We start from the raw sequence: 19175 nt of genomic DNA on the forward strand, positions 1-19175 counted from the left end.
GGGGTGTATTCTATCCATAAACCCTAATTCCTCAGTTCTCGACAGATTCACTCTCCCCTCAAAACAGAGGGTCAAGTAAGTGTGGGCAGCTCTTGAGTTCACTCAAACTGAATGTTTCTTTAGAGCAGGATTTCTCAGAGCCTTGGTATGTCCATGCACCTTGTGACCCCAGCAGAGAAGGACATCTGTAGCTTTGCCCACACTCATTTGACCCTGCAGGTCAGGAATGCCAGGAATACACTGTAGTGTTTGCTGGACTGGGGGAAGCAGAGAGTCTGGAGGTAGGCAGAAGCAGAAATGCAGAAGGACACACCAGGAAGAGGAGAGTGACAGGGGCTGAGGGAGAGACCGGAGGGCTGGAAGCAGCAGCTCATCAGAGGTGTCAGGGCTGTGCGCAGGTACAGGAGGATGTGAGCTCCCAGGGGTCTCTGGACTGGCAATGCTGAGTCGTCATTACCTTCACAAAAGCAATGTCTTGCTGCTGTATTTATTAATAACCAACAAGGACCTACTGTATAGCACAGGTAACTCTGCTCAGTGTTCCCTGGCAGCCTGGATGGGAGGGGAGTTTGGAGGAGAATGGATACAATGTTTGTGCATGACGGAGTCCCTTAGCTGTTCACCTGAAACTATCACAGCATCGTTGGCTATTCTCCAGTATAAAATTAAAAGTTAAAAAACAAAAGCAAAATGCAGTGTCACTGGAGCAGTGGGACAGAAACCAGTGACTCTGAGTTGGAGAGGTGACAGAGAGAGCTGGGGTCGGGGGGAGTGAATGACAGACCCCTCTAGAGCCATTTGGCAGTAAGACTAGAGACGGGTGTCTGAGGAAGGAGCAGCGTTGAAGGAATGAGTGTGTTTGTTGTAAATATCGTGGTAGGAGGGACACGTGACTGTGTTCATAGCCTGGAGGGACCACTGAGGACTGAAAGGGGAAGTGGAAGGGCGGCGAAGGGTCCTGCCAGAGAGGGTGGATTAGGGATTCTGGCTTCTGGAAAAAGTGGGATCCTCTTGGCCCCTGACACAGGCAGGAAGTACAGGGATAAGTGAGCAGGGAGACAGGCAGGAAGTTAAAGGGGCATCATGCCTGTATTTTTTTTTCCCTGACATCAGAGATAAGAGCATCTGAAAGTGATGGTAGGGGTCAGGTTAGAAATTTTGAGGATAAACATTTAAGAACCATAAGTAATGAAATGCACAAATGTCAGCCAGGGTATTAGTACAAGGATTGTCCCACATTCATCCTGATGAAGCTAACGTCATGTATGTTCCAGCTTTAGAAACAATAAACTACTTGAGACTATTCCTATTATTCGCAGACACTGAACAGACAGGCCAATGCTTGCAGGTTTTAACATACATCATTCTTTCCTAAAGTGGGATATCCTGTTGGTGCCCAACACAATGGCTGCAAAAAGAGGGCCCAGGAGAATTCAATTGATGTTAATGGTTACATGTTTATGGTGGTGACTATTAGAAGAAACGTAACCAGCACATCGAACCCATGATTTCCCTAGGTATTTTGCTCAAACATGGACAAAAATGTTATCTAAGTAGTAGTAGAGCTAGAATGTGAATGTGGCAGAATATGAAGGACCAAGATTTGTAAACCACCAGCAAAGAGGTGGAGCAGCCTTAGAAACTGTTGCCATTGCTTCCACCAGAGTCAGCTGGGTGGTGGGTGATCAGCAGCACCACCACCAGCAACACTGGTCCCAGGCACCAGCCTCCCCCAGCCTCCTGGCTGCAGAGCCGGGGCAGGCAGGGACATGAGGCAGCCTTGCTTGTCCCCAGTTCTTGCTCATTCCTACAGTTCTCCCTGCAGAACAGGGTGAAACACCGTCCCCAGAAAAGCCTGAGAAGTTTGACCATGACAGTTGGCACCGTGCTTTCTTCTTGGTACCACCAAACGGAACCCGCCTTAATTCAATTTTTGTTTGACCGTGGGAGTAATTTTTTTTAAGTTGTTGGCAGCATGTGCAGAAAGTAGAACAGCTGTCTTCACAACTCTCTGTAAGGCCCAATCTCTACAAAACACATAAACATTCCGAAGCAGTCAGAAAGAGAACCTCCTTTAAAAGCCTGGTCTGATCCTGGCCTTTTCCACCCCTGTGGCTTTGTGCGGTTGACCCCGAGCGGACATCTGCCTTGATCCAAACTCCGCTGTCTGCAGAGGCCACTGACGGCTGCCCCTGCTCCTGCGCCTCACTCCCCAGACCTTCCTGCTGCCCTCCTGTCTGCCTCTCAGACACACACTGCGACTGCCTACTGCTGTCACTGGCGGGGCCCCTACCTGCTTTTTCTTTTTGTCTGATAAGGGCTTTCTGAGGCCTTTCCCCTCCTCTTGTACGTAAGCCAAGCCTTCAGTTTCTAACCCAACGACTCTGAGATTAACGTCACTTCAGTTTGACACTGAGCTCTGCCTGTGCACTGATCTGAAGTGAATGCGTATTTCTCACCCTGACGCCATGCGAGACTGCCCTGGGCCACCCTCAGGCTCTGTGGCTGCAGAGTAGCCTGAACCACCAGTTCTTTGTTTCCTAGGTTTGAGGTAGTGTTCCTGCTGGGAACTGCTGGGTTCTGGGCACTTTAGGTTTCCTCATTGATCACTTAACTTTGGGTCTTCTAGAGAAATGTTTCTCAAACACTTTTTAAACAGCAGCTCACAGTAAGAACTACATTTTACATCCACAAATACATACCTAACTGAAAATTTTCTCAGGACAGTACTTACCGATCCTGTTTACGTGGCGCATGCTAAGTCACTTTAGTCGTGTCCGATTTTGCGACCCTGTGGACTGCAGCCCGCCAGGCTCCTCTGTCCATGGGATTCTCCAGGCAGGAATACTGGAGTGGGTTGCGATGCCCTCCTTCAGGGGATCTTCATGACCCAGGGATCAAACCCGTGTCTCTTATGTCTCCTGTATTGGCAGGCGGGTTCTCTACCACTGGCGCCACCTGGGAAGCCCCTTGTATAATGGTAGCTTCTATTCATTTGTTAATTTTGTTCTGTTTCTGTTTAAAAAATCTGTTGATAGAATGACTCACAAATGGCTCATGACCTGCAATTTGGAAAACACTGTTCTCAAGCATTTGATTCCTTTAATTATTACAATAGTTTGAGAATGTGTTGAGATGGCTAGAAGAGCATAGGTTCTTCACAAGCTCAGCACAGTTTAAGGCCTCTTTGAGGCTGTTTCTGAAAGTCCTTCACACTGTCACAACTTCCTTAGACATTCAGGCCACATTGAGCCGTTACAGGCATTGCTAATAGCGGCAGTGGAGCACCGAGGGGCCGATGGTGAATCCAGCTTCCGCAGTGTACACTGCTCTGCTCTCCCAGGTCCCAGGGCCCTTTGGCTGGCCATGGGATTCTTTGGAGGCAATATTGGTAAACTCAGTGCATCCTCCCAGTAGATGTCTCTTTCCTTCCAGGAGAAGAAAGTAATATTTTGAAACTCTACCCTGCTTTTCCACAGGGTGTGCTGATCTCCAAACACTGGACACCATGCAGCCGGTGGAAAGGAAGAGGCAGGGCTACATCCACGAGCTGATTGAGACGGAGGAGCGCTACGTGGACGACCTGCAGCTCGTCGTGGAGGTAAGGGCGCCAGGCTCTGCGGGCTCCCTACAGCGTGGGGGCTCGTAGCAGGGTGTCGCCTTTGACAGTGGAGTCACCAGCAGCGACAGGCGCTCTCACACCCTCCGAATGCTTTCTCTGCCTGTTGGAGGGGCCTTGACGGTCTCAAGTCAGCTCTTGCTGTCAGATTAAGTCATTCAGAATGAGGAGAGAAGGGGCGCTCGGTGCCTCAGTGGGCTGTGAGGTGGCCTCGTCAGGAAGGACAAAGGTACAGCCTGGGTGGGAAGGCTTGACGCAAACGTGCTGCCTCAGACTTTGCTATCACGATGTCTGCACTGCCAATCTGACACCTGACATTTCTGACATTTTCATAAAGTTTAGTTGTTTCCAGTGGAGTTGTGAGGCAGTGGGAGTGTTCCTCTAATGTTTTTATCAGTTTGGAAAACCACTCTGCCACCTCATAAGACCCTCTCAGGTGTGAGGCGTCAAGTCAGGGTCAGGGGTTTAGGGTGAAAAGCACTGTCCACAGGTGAGTGGACAGCATTCTCATCAGCATTCCCTCCCTGAAAGGACCCGGCCACCACATCCTCCTCTGCTCTACTCACTGAGGCTGACGCTAAGCCGGTCAACAGAAGGCATAAACAGTAACACAAGTCAATCAGCGGATGAAAGTACAATCAGATGCTCTCCCTGTCCTTCCAGAGCGCCTCAGAGCAGAGTGACCTTGTTTCCAGGTCTCTCTCTCCCATAGGAGCATCCAAGCATCTTCCATCTGACTCTGAAACCATAGAGGTTTAGAAATGTCAGTCCATAGACTTATCCGAGTTCTTGGACTCCAGGTTCAGCTTGATGCTATAAATGTCAGTTTAGAACAGTTTCAACAGAGTAATGTCACATGTATTTTGGAGAGATTACACATGAAGAGAGGTGTCTCAGATGATGTCGCCATTTCCTTAAGGCTTTTAAAGTCATTTCCTAGTTGTTTAGTGGAAACTAGCTTTGTGACCTTGAGGACATCACTCTCAGCCTTCATTTCTTCATGGGTCCATTGGAAATAATAATACCTGACTCAGCATGACCTACATCATCATCTGTGAAGTTAACTGAGAAACTTACACACACATGTGCATGCACACACACACATGCATGTGTGTGCATATCAGAACTTTGTGAAACCTAAAGTTCTATGGACTACCAGTGTAAAGTGTTATCACTTCCCCTTCGGTCAGCCAGCCTCTGAAATCCACATGTGCTTGGTGGTCAGCATTGGGGGTGAGGTGAGGCATCGGTGTTTCTTTTGCTGCACTTTTCACTAACTGCTTCCAGACTCCTGTGGTGCAATCTGACAACAGTCCTGCTCCCTCAGTTCTGCAGGCCCTCCTGGTGTGGGGTGCTTTATGCCCACGGTTTAATTAACCTGTGTAAGACCCCTAGGAGGTGGATATGAGACTCTCCGTGATGGGACTGCTGGATTCAGTCCTCAGAATCAGCCCTGAGAGGAGCCGAAATAGCAAAACGTAGGGTAATTTTGCAGTTTAAAATTCAACAGTCTGTGTATGTTTATATAAAAGTACCTTGCTCTTCCTGGTTTCTGAGTATGAAGATATCATTTCCTTTAGACCACACAGGCTGTGTACTGCCCTAGAGCTGACTTCCTTTTCTTGTTCTGAATCTAGGTTTTTCAGAAACGAATAACAGAGCCAGGTTTTCTCGCTGAAGGAGAGATGGCCCTGATCTTTGTTAACTGGAAGGAGCTCATCATGGCTAACACGAAGCTGCTGAAGTGAGTTGTGAGCACCGCTTTTGGTGGCAGCGGCCACCCCAGCCCTGGGACCAAGACTTCCACTTCACTCCCTGCAACTGAGCTGCTTAACAGAGAACTTCCACTGCTTTCCTCTCCCTCAGGCTTTCTATTATTATTTTATGAAATGCTAACTGTAATGTACTGTAAACTACATCATTATTGAAGCAAAATATAACAAAATATTTGATTAAGTAAAGAAAAAATGAAGTCATTAAACAATACATTAACATATGATTCCAAACCATACTTGACTCTGTATCAGCTAGAGTCAGGAGAGAAGCCACAGCTTATGTCCCAGACATAAGCAGCTGGACTGGCAGTCCTCTAAGCGTAGTGTGAAATTCCGTCCCTTCCGCCCACGAGGACAGGCTCCTGGGGGAGCTCTGAGCCACCCCACACTCGCTGCTTCTCCCCACTCCTTGAGGTTTAGCAGCTCTCTGGGCACAGTGTCCACCACTACCTTCACCTCCACACCCGGCCTCTGCGGACTCTTGCTCCCTTACTTCTCCTGCAGAGAATAGAAATTTCTTTCTTCTTGGTTCAGCTGAAAACAAGTTAGAAAACTTTCAAAAGAAACTTTTTTAAGAAACTAAGCTGAAACCAAAAGAGTTCCAAAGACTGAGGAACACCCAAGCGCAGAGTCTTCATTTTTTCTTCTTTGCTCACAGTTCACCCAGGTTGGCTGGGCAGGCGGAGCTTCAGGTCCTAACTGCCTCCTCCTCCTGACTTTTCCCCCATAGTGCTAGAGATCTTCAGGTAACTCGCTGGTCGTTATTACTGTTAGTCTCCCAAGATATTCACTGTTCATTGGCGACGGACACTCAGTTAAACAAGAAATGAGAGAGAGTGTGTTGGTTGCAGGGCGCTGCGGGTGCGGAAGAAGACCGGGGGTGAGAAGATGCCCGTGCACATGATCGGGGACATCCTGGCCGCTGAGCTGTCCCACATGCAGGCCTACATCCGCTTCTGCAGCTGTCAGCTTAATGGAGCAGCCCTGTTACAGCAGAAGACAGACGAACACGCAGACTTCAAAGAATTTTTAAAGGTAACTCCATCCCGGGAACGCAGGCAGGCCAGCCCTGTTCTGAACCAGGAGGCAGAGGCGTGTGGAGGCCTCTGGGAGGCCTCAGGAGTAGAGACGGGTATGATCGTCACTTTCTGTGTGTGCCCAGTTGCTTCAGTCGTGTCTGCCTCTTTGCAGCCCCATGGATTGTAGCCCACCAGGCTCCTCTGTCCACGGGGGGAAACACAAATATGGCAGAGAATTTTCTGACTGCTTTGAGTTGCCTTTCCTGTTGAATTGAATTTTTTCTTGGCTCTGGGACCATTATTTTGCCCATCTTAAATAGCATATTTTTTTAAGCCTACTTAATGTAAACAGCTATTTTCTACTCCAAAAAGCATCCAGAATGTTACTTTCTTAATTTTGTAAATTGTTTTAATTTTATACCCGTCTTATTCAAAGGAAGAATATAAAATAGCTTACGTAACCAAATCAGATCATTCCAGGAGGCAACACAATATCATGCTTGTAACGAAACAGACTTCCAACTGTGTGGGCTGAAATCCCAGCCCCAACACTGTAGTCCACTGTGGAACTGGGGCGACTTTCCTAACACTTGGTGCCTTCAGTCCCTTCATCTGTAACCTGGAGATAATCAGATATTACTTTTAAAGTACTTTAGCACAGAGACCAGCACATAGTAATGCTAATTTTATTTATTTATCTTACTATGATCTCAGGAATGCAAAAATGGTTCAATATAAAGCACTGAGGACAGAACCCTTCAATCGGTGGGAGGCAAGGGGTTGCCTGGAAATGAACTAGAAGAAAAGCATAGAAAGAAACCCAAGATCACAGAAACAAACATTCACCAGAATAATTAGATAAATGTAGAATTATGAGTATATGTGAATGTTTTAATTATCAATTGTAGTATTAAATATAGGACATTTACCTTCTCAGTTCAGTTCAGTTGCTCAGTCATATCCTGCTCTTTGTGAACCATGGACTGCAGCACACCAGGCCTCCCTGTTCATCACCAACTCCCGGAGTTTACTCAAACTTATGTCCATTGAGTTGGTGATGCCATCCAACCATCTCATTCTCATCATCCCCTTCTCCTCCCGCCTTCAGTTTTTCCTAGCATCAGGGTCTTTTCAAATGAGTCATTTCTTCAAATCAGGTAGCCAGAGTATTGGAGTTTCAGCTTCAGCATCAGTCCTTCCAATGAATATTCAGGACTGATTTCCTTTAGGATGGACTGGTTGGATCTCTTTGCTGTCCAAATCATAGTAAAAGATTTAATTTTTTTTTCAAATAGTTATAAAAGTAGCAGTATAAATAGGATATCAGTATCACCACGATTGTAACAATAGCAAAAATAAAAAGTGTTTAGTCTTTAAATAAAAGGCATGGTGTTGATTACATTAAAAGTAGATCTAACAAGCTGCATTCTAAAATGCTGGTTTTTAAAAACACTCAGAAGATATCGAAATATATAGCTTGAAGATGTTTATCTTAGAAACATAGAATATCCAAAAACAGAAGGAGGGGGCAATTTTTAAAGTGGGGAATAATTAGGTAAATTATAGTAAATGTGTTACTTTTCAGTTGTTAAAAGTGATCGTCCTAGAGTACTAGCTACTCTGTTAGGTCCTGTACTACTCCAAGGTGTAGAATCAAATAAATATGGTCCTTGGCCTCCTGAAGTTTACAGTCTGAATGGGAGGTCATAGAGACACTCAAACATGGTACCTCTACCTGTGTTACTCAGTCCAGATATGGCGTGATGATAAAGAAAGCCATAGGGGCTTGAAAAGGGTCACGGGAAGGGAGGGGAGACCCTGGAGTAGAGGAGGCTAATCTGAGTCTTCAGAGATGAGTGTGAATTAGCCAAGTGAAGAAAAAGCAGCAGGACAGTGTCAGCCTGACTCAGCCAGGTGCTCAGTAAATGGTATTGTCATTGATGAAGCCCAGTGATGCACAGCGAGAGGTGGGGGAGACCAAGAGCTGCTTAGAAGACAGATTGGCATCAGTGGTGACTCCTAGGTGTGTGGGAAGGAGGCGGGTGGGTGCAGAATGATGCTACCAACTCCGATAGGAATAGAGGTAGAAGACGATGCTTTTATGACAGAAGACGAGGACTTCATTTTGAGGTATGCTGAGGTATTGAGGTGCCTTTGGAACATCAGATGAAAAGGAGAATAATTCGGCTCCATTGATGGTCTGGGTTACACTGTGGGACTCAGTGGGACACTGGGGGGAAAGAAAAAAGGAGTGAGGAAGACTGAGAAGGTCAGTGGACTTGGAAGACAGCTGAGAGAGCATGGTCTTTCTCAGTAATGGAGGGAAGGCTCGCACAGCCTGTCAAAACCACCTTAAGAAAGAACTGAAAGTATTCGTGGGGTCTGGCTCACAAGGTGGGATATTCCTACTGTTAAATTGATGGGTATCATTTTGGATCCTGAGTTTTTAAAAGAAATTCAAAATCTGAAAGATGTCAAAGTGAGGAGTAGTTCCAGTGTTCGCTCGTTTTTCTTAGGCTCTGATTTCCTCACGAGCCTCTCAATTATTTTGCAGAAGTTGGCATCTGACCCTCGGTGTAAAGGGATGCCCCTTTCCAGCTTCCTGCTGAAGCCCATGCAGAGGATCACCCGCTACCCACTCCTCATCAGAAGCGTGAGTGTCCAGTGGGGAGAAGCAGGGTCCTTCAAGGCTGATGGTCAGGAAGCCTCCAAGCATGCCAGCCACCTGCCACATGGTCTGACTCCATGTCTGATGCACCAGGCACCAAGTGTGTGTGTGTGTGCCCACAGACACACACACATGTTGTCTGCAGGGATAAATCCTGGACGTGGGCAAATAAAAGACATATCCAGGGTCATTTGGGCTGCCTGTCCTCCCCCTTGCCAGGAAGCCTCTGGCCTCTCAAGGTTATGCATGTATGTTGTCTAGACAGAACAACACCCTCTAGGTCCCCAGCTGTGGAGCCCATCTTGAGCCCAGACAGAGTCCCCTGTTAGTCCCACAACCTTGGGGTCCAGTCTTCCCCCTGAGATCTGCAGTCATCTACCAACTAAATGCCTAACCTGGACATCCCAGGAGTCTCCAGCTCAGTGTCCTAGACACATCCCCTCGCTGAGGTCCCCACCTCAGCTTGCTGATCACACAGTCCCACTAAAATTCCATTCACCTTTTTGACACCATGTGAGCCCCTTGAGCCAATAAACCATCTAAGGAGAAGGCAGACCTTCAAAGGATTATTCCACAAGTAATCGTTGAGGTAATTTCAGTCATCTTACAAAGAAACACAGTAGAAATACCATAAGACTGTTGCTTTTATTGATTATGTCTTGACCACCAGTCTATAAGCCATGTTAGACCCTATCAGAACTAATTAGCCACATCAAAACTAATACAGAACTAATGTCACAGTTCTGATACCAGACGGACCCATTAATACACAGTAATCCACAGTTAATCCCTTACCTGAAATATTTGGGGCCAGATGTTTTTCAGAATACAGAATATAATTCAAACGCTGTGCATTACATAATACCCCAGCAAAGCCTGGGCAGCACTGATAACTAACATGTTAAGAGTCTGAAGTGAAGTTAATGAATAATCACTAGGCATAGACTTAATTAGTACATCTCTTCAGTTTAAGTCAGGTTTTGCCACCAAATGAGTAATGAAAAAAGCATTCGGCTTTCAGAGTTTTTCACATTTTGGGACTGTGAATGAGGGACCGTGAACCCAGAAAACCAGACAATAGTGGTCTACTGGTAGGCCCACCCATTTCCAAGCAACCACACAAAGATGCATTCTCTATGCTTTTACCTTCAGGAGTGTACAGTCACTTCAGAATGAGATGAGTGCATTTTCCTACATGCTGACATCATGGTTTTATTGTTTTATTCTGTAACAGGGGATTCACTGCTTTCAGCAGATTTTTCAGAAAGATCAGTGACCCCAGAAATACAATGAATGGTTGCAGCAAATTAACACACTTATCAAAGGTGCAGCCAGTTTATACTGGAGGGTTCACCTGGATTACTGGGAGGCACCCTTACACCGCCACCCCCCAACCCCAGACTCAGCCAGAGAGCCAACAGAGACCCACAGTGCAGGGCGCTTGGTCCATATAGCACTTGGCCCACCCTCTTGTCCCTGAGTCACCTATCTCCCCATCATGGGCCCCTGAGCCTCTCAAGGGTGAACGACTGTCTTGCTCACTGTTGTATTCCCAGCACCCAGCACCTGGGCTGGTGGGGCAGGTGGAAGCCATAAGACATCCCACATGAAACAGCCCCTCTCTTCCAGATTCTGGAGAACACCCCAGAGAATCATGTAGACCACTCCTCTCTGAAGCTGGCCCTTGAGCGGGCAGAGGAGCTCTGCTCTCAAGTGAATGAAGGAGTTCGGGAGAAGGAAAATTCAGACCGACTGGAGTGGATCCAGACGCACGTGCAGTGCGATGGGCTTGCGGAGGTGAGGGCTGCGGGCCTGAGCTGGGTGCCGCCCGGCAAGCTGTGGGTGGGGATCCAGGTTCATGCCTTCTCCTAGTGTAGACAGTCTACGCCTCAGCTCAGCCCATACAGACTCAGCATCCTGCCCCCTTCTTGGGTTGTCATTGTCCTTTCTCATAGAGAGATTTATGTTTTGCATTCTTTGAATTCAGCTGGGTCAGTGTTCTGTGGGTTTCTAAGTAATCTTTTTCACTGCGCCGGTCTGAACTCTGAAGAGAAATAAACATAAGGAGCTTCTGTGTGAAAGTAAAAGATTACAGCTACATTCCCACTGGAGAGGTCTGCCACCCCTCCCTCAGGCCTAGGACCTTGCCAGGGGTGCTGGGACTTGCAAAGTGACACCTTCTTCTCTCTTTAAGCAACTTGTTTTCAACTCCCTCACCAACTGCCTGGGGCCCCGGAAGCTCCTGCACAGTGGAAAGCTGTACAAGACCAAGAGCAACAAGGAGCTACACGGGTTCCTCTTCAACGACTTCCTGCTTCTCACCTACATGGTCAAGCAGTTCGCAGTCTCCTCGGCCTCCGAGAAGCTTTTCAGCTCAAAGTCCAATGCTCAGTTCAAGATGTATAAGACGGTAAGTGTCCTGGCAGTAGCATCAGGCACATAATGAGGTGCTTCCTCTCTCTTCAGGGCCTACTTCTTTCCTGGCCTGGGCCCTTGCCATCCTCAGGGGACTCTTCACCTGCCTCCAGATGGCTCACACCTCCATTGTCAGTCACTTCCCAGGGAGGAAGCCGAGTGGCTGGGCCTTCACTGCCCTCTGACAGCCTCCGTAGATCCCAGCTGTGGATTCCAGCTCCTTCCCCGGCAAACACAACGGGCAGTCCCGCCTCCGTCCGCATTCAGCATCAGGTTTCTCTGTGAAACCAAGGCTGACACAAAGGGCTGAATGTCAGGGCCTGTGGAGAGACCCTGTCACGTGAGCAGTCACGGACACTTGGTGCTCCTGTCCCCACTTCAGTAACAGCTGATATACCCCAGATATTTACTTTCGTGAAAGAGGAAGCAGTTTCTTTTCTCCTGAGTAAAAGACTCTGGCAGCTAGAGCCCTCTCCACTGCTCAGCAAGACTCTTCGGGACAGACAAGGCTCTGGACATAGGTGGGTGGAGGGTTCCGACCCATTTCACAGCCTGTGTTTTGGCCCTTATTCTTTCAGCCCATTTTCCTGAATGAAGCCTTGGTAAAACTGCCCACAGACCCTTCCAGCGACGAGCCTGTCTTCCACATCTCTCACATTGACCGGGTCTACACCCTCCGAACAGACAACATTAACGAGAGGTCAGTCTTGACTACATGTGTGACCTGCCTTGAGGCCCAGGAGAAAGCCTGACCTCTCCCTCCACCATAACCCACCTCCAGTCTGTGCTCCCACCCTACTCATCCCCGCCTCTGCCAATCGCACTGGCAGGCCTGGCTTTAGACGGCCCGGTGACCGCGAACACCCTGCTTCTGGTCTGTCCTGGGTCTTCTGAAGGGGGAGACCAACACCTCACTTCCTGCCGCGACCCCTCAGGGGCAGCCTGTGCTCCCTCACCTGCTGAGGCCCCCTGTCCCATCCCTGCACTGGCCGGGACGCCTGCCCTCGCCCGCTGCCCTCTGCTGGGAGCCTCCTCCCTCCCTGCCCGGCCAGCCATGCCCGCTGTCCTCTGGTGCAGGTCCCCCTCTGCGTGACCAGAGCCCGTCATTTACTGTGCTCAGCTGTCACTGCATCTTCCATCTCTGTGCGCCCAGCACCTGACAAGTGCCTGGTGCCACCAAGAACTGTCTAGAAATTCTCAGCTTGATCCTCAATAAGCAAACGAGCCCTTCAGTTGCATTCACGCTAGGTCTAGGATTAGGAAGCTCTCAAAGCCGAGTGAGGAGCTCTGGGTGAGTGACCCTAAAGGAGGTGTGTGATGGCTGCACTCTGCTTCTCCTCCAGGACGGCCTGGGTCCAGAAGATCAAGGCCGCGTCTGAGCAGTACATCGACACCGAAAAGAAGAAGCGGGAGAAGGCCTATCAAGGTAGTCGGTGGTGCCCTGGAGGGCTGTAGTTCGCCACACCAGGGTGCCCTGGGGACTGGGTGGGGTCCCAACTTCAGAGTCCAGGCTGCAGAGAGGGGCTAAACAGGGACAGCCTGAAAGACCAGACTTGCTGCCCACTACGTCCTCCACAGCCATTTCAAAACTCCAGGGGGCCTCCTGAGCCCCTCCACTGCCTACTGCACAGATGGGGGTCGTCCAGCACAAGCCCCGGGATGCCCCTGTGGCATACAGAGTCTCTGCCCCTCCTGCCTGCATATTTACTCTTCACTTCTGTTTGCAGGCAGAAGGGTCTGACCTTCACATAACCGGCCCCACCTCCTGTTGGTCCCTTTTACTCCATCAGACTTCACCTCTGTGAAGATTCCCATCAGCTCCTCTGCACCCTGCTCCTCCTCCCTGGCCCAGCCTGTACCCCGGCCCCCCCTGGGGACCCACCCATCCTCCCTGTCCCAACACCTGGTCGTGGACCTTGAGTCTCCCCCTCTTCCTCACTTGCTGTCCCCTCACCCTGTGCAGACAACTTGCTCATGTGACACCAGTGAGCACCCCCCAACAGCAGAAAATTGAGGACCCTCCCTCCCCAGGCCCCCATGACACCCCTGAGGCTCTCCCAGCACCCAGTCTTCTTTCCTGCTCTCCCTCCTAGTCCTGCTTCCTCCCACTGCGCCCCGTGAGTCTGCCCTGGCTCTGGGCCTCCCCAGCTCATGTCACCATGTCTCTGTGGTGCTTTCAGCGGTTGCAGCTGGCCTGCTGTCTCTCCAGCCCATGCTCTCCGGACACGCCTGCTGCACCCCTCCCATGGGATGAATTCACCCCCACCCACCCCCCACTCCCCTCCCCACCCCCCCACCGCCCGCCGCCGGAAGTAGCTCCTCCAGAGACTCTCAGGGCACAGCTCTTGTCCTCGGCCATGTGCTGGAAATGTGCCCCCTGACACCCCCTTTCCCCAGGCCTCTCTAGTCAGCTGCCAAGTCCCACATGTTCTCTCTATGGTCCTGTCTATGGTTCTCTGTCTGATCCTGCCCTCTCATGGTGGCAGAGCCCTGGTAAGACCCCCAGTCTCCCACCAGGCTGTGGCATGAGGCCCTTCCCTGACCAGTCCTCCCACTTGTGTTCCTGGCTGCTGGAGTTGCAGCTCTTTATGTTTTTTCATTCAGGTTTCCCTTATTTTGTTACATACTCCTGAAAGGTATGTGTAAATTGGCTTTTGCTAACTGAATCCTATTTTAATGGTACTTTAAAGTCTTGCTATTGAAAAATCAATGATTGAAGCTTTTCAGAAAGCATATAATGATCTCTTAATTGGTCAAAGATAAATCAAAGTTTTTCTTTATTAGTTTTGCTTCACAGCAATATCTGTATGTACATTTATGCACTCTCCATGTGTTCAATTCTTAGACATTTATTGATTACTTACTCTGTGCCAGGCCCTGTGCTAGGCTTAACCAGGCCTGCAAATGAATACAGCCCAGCCCTGCCTTCAAGGAGACTGAATGCAAGGGCCTCCTGAGCTGAGGGCACACATGGGGGATGAGCTGCTTCTCACAGAGAAAGTTCTACTTGCCCTGAGTTTTGAAAAGTCAGGAGCTCACCAAGCAGCTTTCTTGTTAGTTTTTAAACCCCTACAAGCAAACCCAGCTTAACTATCTTTACATTTACCAAGAAGATCTGAGTTCACTAACTCATTTCTCCCCATATTAAAAGCATTTTTGAGTACCTCCTTAAATAGAATAAGGTCTTAAGTAAAAGTTATAAGTTAAAGTGTTTATATGTAATTGGAATTATGGGGAATGGCTAAGAAAGTAGACTTTGGTGCCTGACATTTTAAGTTTTGACCTTGCCATTTAGAGACTCTGTGACATAAACATGTTATAGTCATTTCTAAGACGCCATTTGCTCATATATGACAATGGCAGTTATAAAGAGCTATCCTGTAGAGTAAACATTGCAGTTTAAATAATATAACTTATTTAAATGCCCAACACAAAGTAAGTATCCAATAAATGGTAGCTGCTTCTGAGTGCTGAATGAATATAATATGATGTTATGAATATCACTACTTGCCAGGCAGTTGAGGGGTTTACACAAGGATGAATTTTAAAAACCTGCACTCCACCATTGCCCCTGGAAGAGGGGATGGACTGACCCAGAATTGCAAATCGGGCAGCCTATGATACACGGTGAGACTGGACCTGTGTGTTTAAGAGTGCACAGGCTGCCCACAGGCAGAGATGGCTGCCGGGTGCCCCAGCAGATGACCCAGCCTGGGCGGAGGCACAGAGCAGCCCCATGCTGGTCTGCCCGTTGCTGCTTAGGTGGCAGGCATGGCTGGGGACTGCTGGGGCTGGTTAGAAAGATAGACTGTATTTACAGCTTAGCGCCATAGCTACACTGTCTGTGTTCTCAGAGAAGAAATTAACGTCACTCGTCTTCCTCTTTTGTAGCTCGCTCTCAGAAGTCTTCAGGCATCGGGCGTCTGATGGTGCATGTCATTGAAGCTACAGAACTGAAAGCCTGTAAACCAAATGGTAAATGCTTCTTTCATTCAACAGACGTGGTAACAACCCTGCTCTTTGCTTATGACTCTTCTGTACACTGAATAATGGGACACTTTTTGAAAGTCGGTATTTCCAGTGCCACTAAAATGGTTATTGGGCCAAAATTATTCTTCCTCTATTTTCCCAGAGGGTACTGATGCCTCCTTCCTCGGTGCTTCTGAGTGGAGAAAGCAGGAAGCAGGCTGCAATGACACCTGCTCTTGGGGAGTGGCCCTGCTCAAGCCCTCACAGTTGGTTCCTCCCCAGGTTTAGGATGCTCTCAGTATTGGGAACGGAGCCCACAGGCCATGGTCTATAGAGAAACACCATATCCGCTCTGCTCCAGGAAGGCCCCTCCATCACATGCCACGTTTTGTTTTTTTTCATTCAGGAAAGAGCAATCCGTACTGTGAAATCAGCATGGGCTCCCAGAGCTACACCACCAGAACCCTCCAGGACACACTAAATCCCAAATGGAATTTTAACTGCCAGTTCTTCATTAAGGACCTCTATCAGGACGTGCTGTGTCTTACCATGTTCGACAGAGATCAGTTTTCACCAGACGGTAAAGTATAACTCAGGAAGGGGTATGAAGGTCCCCCCACACACTAGGATCCGGGGTCTGGAATGCCTAAGGGCAGTGATACAGCCCATGGCCCTCAAGAGCTCTCAGTGGCCACAGGTGGGGCCCCTTCTCGGGGGCAAGGGGTGGGCGGCCTCAGGTATGTGTCAAGTCTCCCACCCCGTCACCCCTGCTTACCTGATGGAAACGCTGTGCTCGTAGCACCTGCTGAACGGGTGAGACACTCCCTGACCAGCGAGGCTTGGGGTCACCACAGGCAGCTTCCTTCACACAGACCCCTTGTTCTGCACGTATCCATCCACTCAGTCTCCAACAGCCATTAACCAAAAGGAGTTACTTGTTTTGGATGCGAACATTTTATAAATCCTGCTTCAGACACTCCCTCCAGGATAGTTTTTTTAACAGTTTTTTAAAGAAGACTTTTGACACTCATGTCTGTTCACCAGATTTCCTGGGTCGCACTGAAGTTCCAGTGGCAAAAATTCGAACAGAACAAGAAAGCAAAGGCCCTACAACCCGCCGACTCCTGCTGCACGAGGTCCCCACCGGGGAGGTCTGGGTCCGCTTTGACCTGCAGCTTTTTGAGCAGAAAACTCTCCTATAGGGGCCTCAGGGATCTGCCCACTGGGCTGGGGCCGGAGAAGACAACCGGTGCTGCCCCTGAGCGGGAGGAGCGTCACGCGGCTTCATCCATCACAAGGCCATGCGCGCTGGGGCCTCTGTTTTATTGCACACTAAATCGCTCGCAATCTATGCAAACACGATCTTTCCTAGAAATAAACCAAACCCCATAGCACAGTGCCTTGTATTAGTGTTAACATGTTCGGCTGTGTTTGGATGCCAGGGTTTCCATTTTCAGGGCGATACAAAGTATTATGTGGAAATGAGGCATCAGACCACCAGACGTTATCACTTGGTTGAATGTGTCCACTGTGGGTGGTTTGGGTGACGCTGTAACCATTCCACACCGTGTGGCCCCTGCTGGGTCACAGCCACTCAGGAGGAGAAGGACTGGAAAGAAGTGCTGCAGCCTCAGCTTGGGAACAGCCTGCTGTGTAAACAGTGTCCACTCGTGCACTGACTGGAACAGAAACTTGAGCATTTTATTCCTGACTAGACGTTATCATTCTCTGCTGAGACAATATAGTTTGAAATCTAAGGGAGAAAGCTTGATCTACTTTAAATACTGTGAACTCTTAATGATGCGGAAAATATTTTTCAACTTTAACTTTCTGAAGTATAAATTATTTATGTAAATCCCTTGTTTTGCGTTGTCATAGGACATGCATCTTTAAGCTTTATCATTGCCAATATGTACAGAAAGAGAATAAAAATATAAGTTTATGAATGTAGCTTCAAAGCCTGACTGATTTACTGTCTATGTGAAAGGCCTTTTTAAAAGGTGATTTCAGGGACTGCTTGTAACGAAACCAAATTTCCTTTCTGCAACAGTTAGACACACCCAGGACAGAATGTGCAGAGGGAGCGGGCAGGAGCCCCAGAGCCTCATCTTGAGTGCCACTGACTTGCTATGTGACTCTGGTCAACATACCTACTGTTTCTAGGGTTTGGTTTCTTTGACGGCTGAGTCTCTGGGAGCTACATGGTCCCCTTTTAATCTCCTCTGCTTGCCTTGCTGAGTAGAAACCTCAGGGGGAACTCAGCCGTGAAGGGAACGCACAAGTATTAAGGATCATCAGCAGGCCCCTCGGCCTGTCCAGCTCCAAAGCACCATTCTCTCCCCCTGCTCCCCGTCCTGTTGGAGCCACATCCACAGCCATTTACTTGGCTTCTGGATTCTGAAGCATAAAATCTGTCCTGAACATTGATAACAAAGAAGGCCTTATACATTAAATCCCTGGGTTACTGACTACAGCCGGGAAAAGAGCTGCCTTTTGGAAGGAGTCATGCGGGGCTGCAGGAGCCCTGCCTGATTTCTCAAGGAACAGGTCTTCTCTGGAAGCTGGAAGAAAGAAAGGATTCAGATGTGCGTCCATCACACCCTCTGTTTTCTGCCTAAACATGATCACGGACAAAGAAAAACTGGACAACATAATTCAGAATATTCAACTGAAAGAAAACCCATCATTCCAGTATTGACCCTGGGCACTGACTGGCTAAAAGAAATATGCCCCAGTGTCAAAGGAAGAGACACTCAGTACCTGAACCCAGACAACTGAGTATGTTGCTTACTGCAGGGAAAGCTGGGCTGGCCAGGCTCAGCCACACAGCAGAGCAAACTGCTGATCTTTACAGGGTTCTGGGAGTCGAGCTGTGTTGGATCAGAAGGCAGGTGTGGGTTGATATCCAGCCGACTTTCAAATCTTAAGGCTGCCACTGATGGGTCAGGCAGGTGTAAAAGCTGTGACCACAGCTACAGGATAATTCTATAGCTGGGACTATGGGACTTTATCACTGTGATGAACTGCAGCTGGTGCCATGTTCTTGTCAGATTTAGGACACAGGAGCCTGCAGGAGGTGAGTCAGACGACTATGACATTACAGAAGAGCAGTTAATGTCAGTACTTCCAGCAACTCCATTCGCCCCTGTTGACCAAGAAACACAGCTCTGCTCCTTAAGAAATCACATTCTCGCCTGATAAAAAGGACCCTGATTTTCTGAAAGGCGAGGAAGGGAGGGTGCACCCTGAGATTACCTACACTTCCGGGAGAGGACTGGGCACACACTGGAGGAGTGCCCAGCAAGCCCCTCCTGTGCTTTTTCGGGATAACGGTACCCTGCAGACAAGCGGGATAGCCGCGCCTTCTGAAAGGGGACCCAGGTTCTGAGCAGCCTGACTGACATCACACAGTCTGAGTGGCTGCAAGGAGAGCGTGTGCCCTGGGGAATGAGTGTGTGCCTTGGCACCTGAGGGACTAGACTTGGGCTAGAGAACACTGCCACCTTTAAACTGCAGCTGACCTTGAGCGAGTTACTGAACCTCTGAACTTCACGTAACCGGTACTACCTTGCTGGGAAAACTTTTAAATGCATGCAAAGTACACAGTTCCTGATTCACAACCAGAGCTTGATAAACTGTAACTGTTATTAGTTGGATATTCCTTGCAATATTCCACTTCTGGAGAGAAAAAATGTTGACAACATTTTAAC

General features: G+C 48.7%; 1 protein-coding gene across 6 annotated transcripts in view; it reads left to right on the forward strand.

Annotated features, from left to right (window-relative positions):
• ITSN2 (intersectin 2) overlaps positions 1-17415 on the forward strand; it is a 126244-nt gene extending 108829 nt beyond the window's left edge. For all 6 annotated transcript variants that reach the window (XM_027555941.1, XM_027555947.1, XM_027555942.1 and 3 more), the window contains 11 exons: positions 3480-3601; positions 5257-5363; positions 6246-6429; positions 8968-9066; positions 10711-10878; positions 11276-11491; positions 12075-12196; positions 12840-12922; positions 15388-15471; positions 15872-16045; positions 16510-17415. In XM_027555941.1, coding sequence (XP_027411742.1) covers positions 3480-3601; positions 5257-5363; positions 6246-6429; positions 8968-9066; positions 10711-10878; positions 11276-11491; positions 12075-12196; positions 12840-12922; positions 15388-15471; positions 15872-16045; positions 16510-16667 — 1517 coding nt within the window. In that variant the 3' untranslated portion in view covers positions 16668-17415. The remainder of the gene's footprint in view (positions 1-3479; positions 3602-5256; positions 5364-6245; positions 6430-8967; positions 9067-10710; positions 10879-11275; positions 11492-12074; positions 12197-12839; positions 12923-15387; positions 15472-15871; positions 16046-16509) is intronic.
• Positions 17416-19175: the final 1760 nt, after the last annotated feature.

This window comes from Bos indicus x Bos taurus, chromosome 11, assembly GCF_003369695.1.
Source record: "Bos indicus x Bos taurus breed Angus x Brahman F1 hybrid chromosome 11, Bos_hybrid_MaternalHap_v2.0, whole genome shotgun sequence".
In the NCBI taxonomy this organism is placed as follows: domain Eukaryota; kingdom Metazoa; phylum Chordata; class Mammalia; order Artiodactyla; family Bovidae; genus Bos; species Bos indicus x Bos taurus.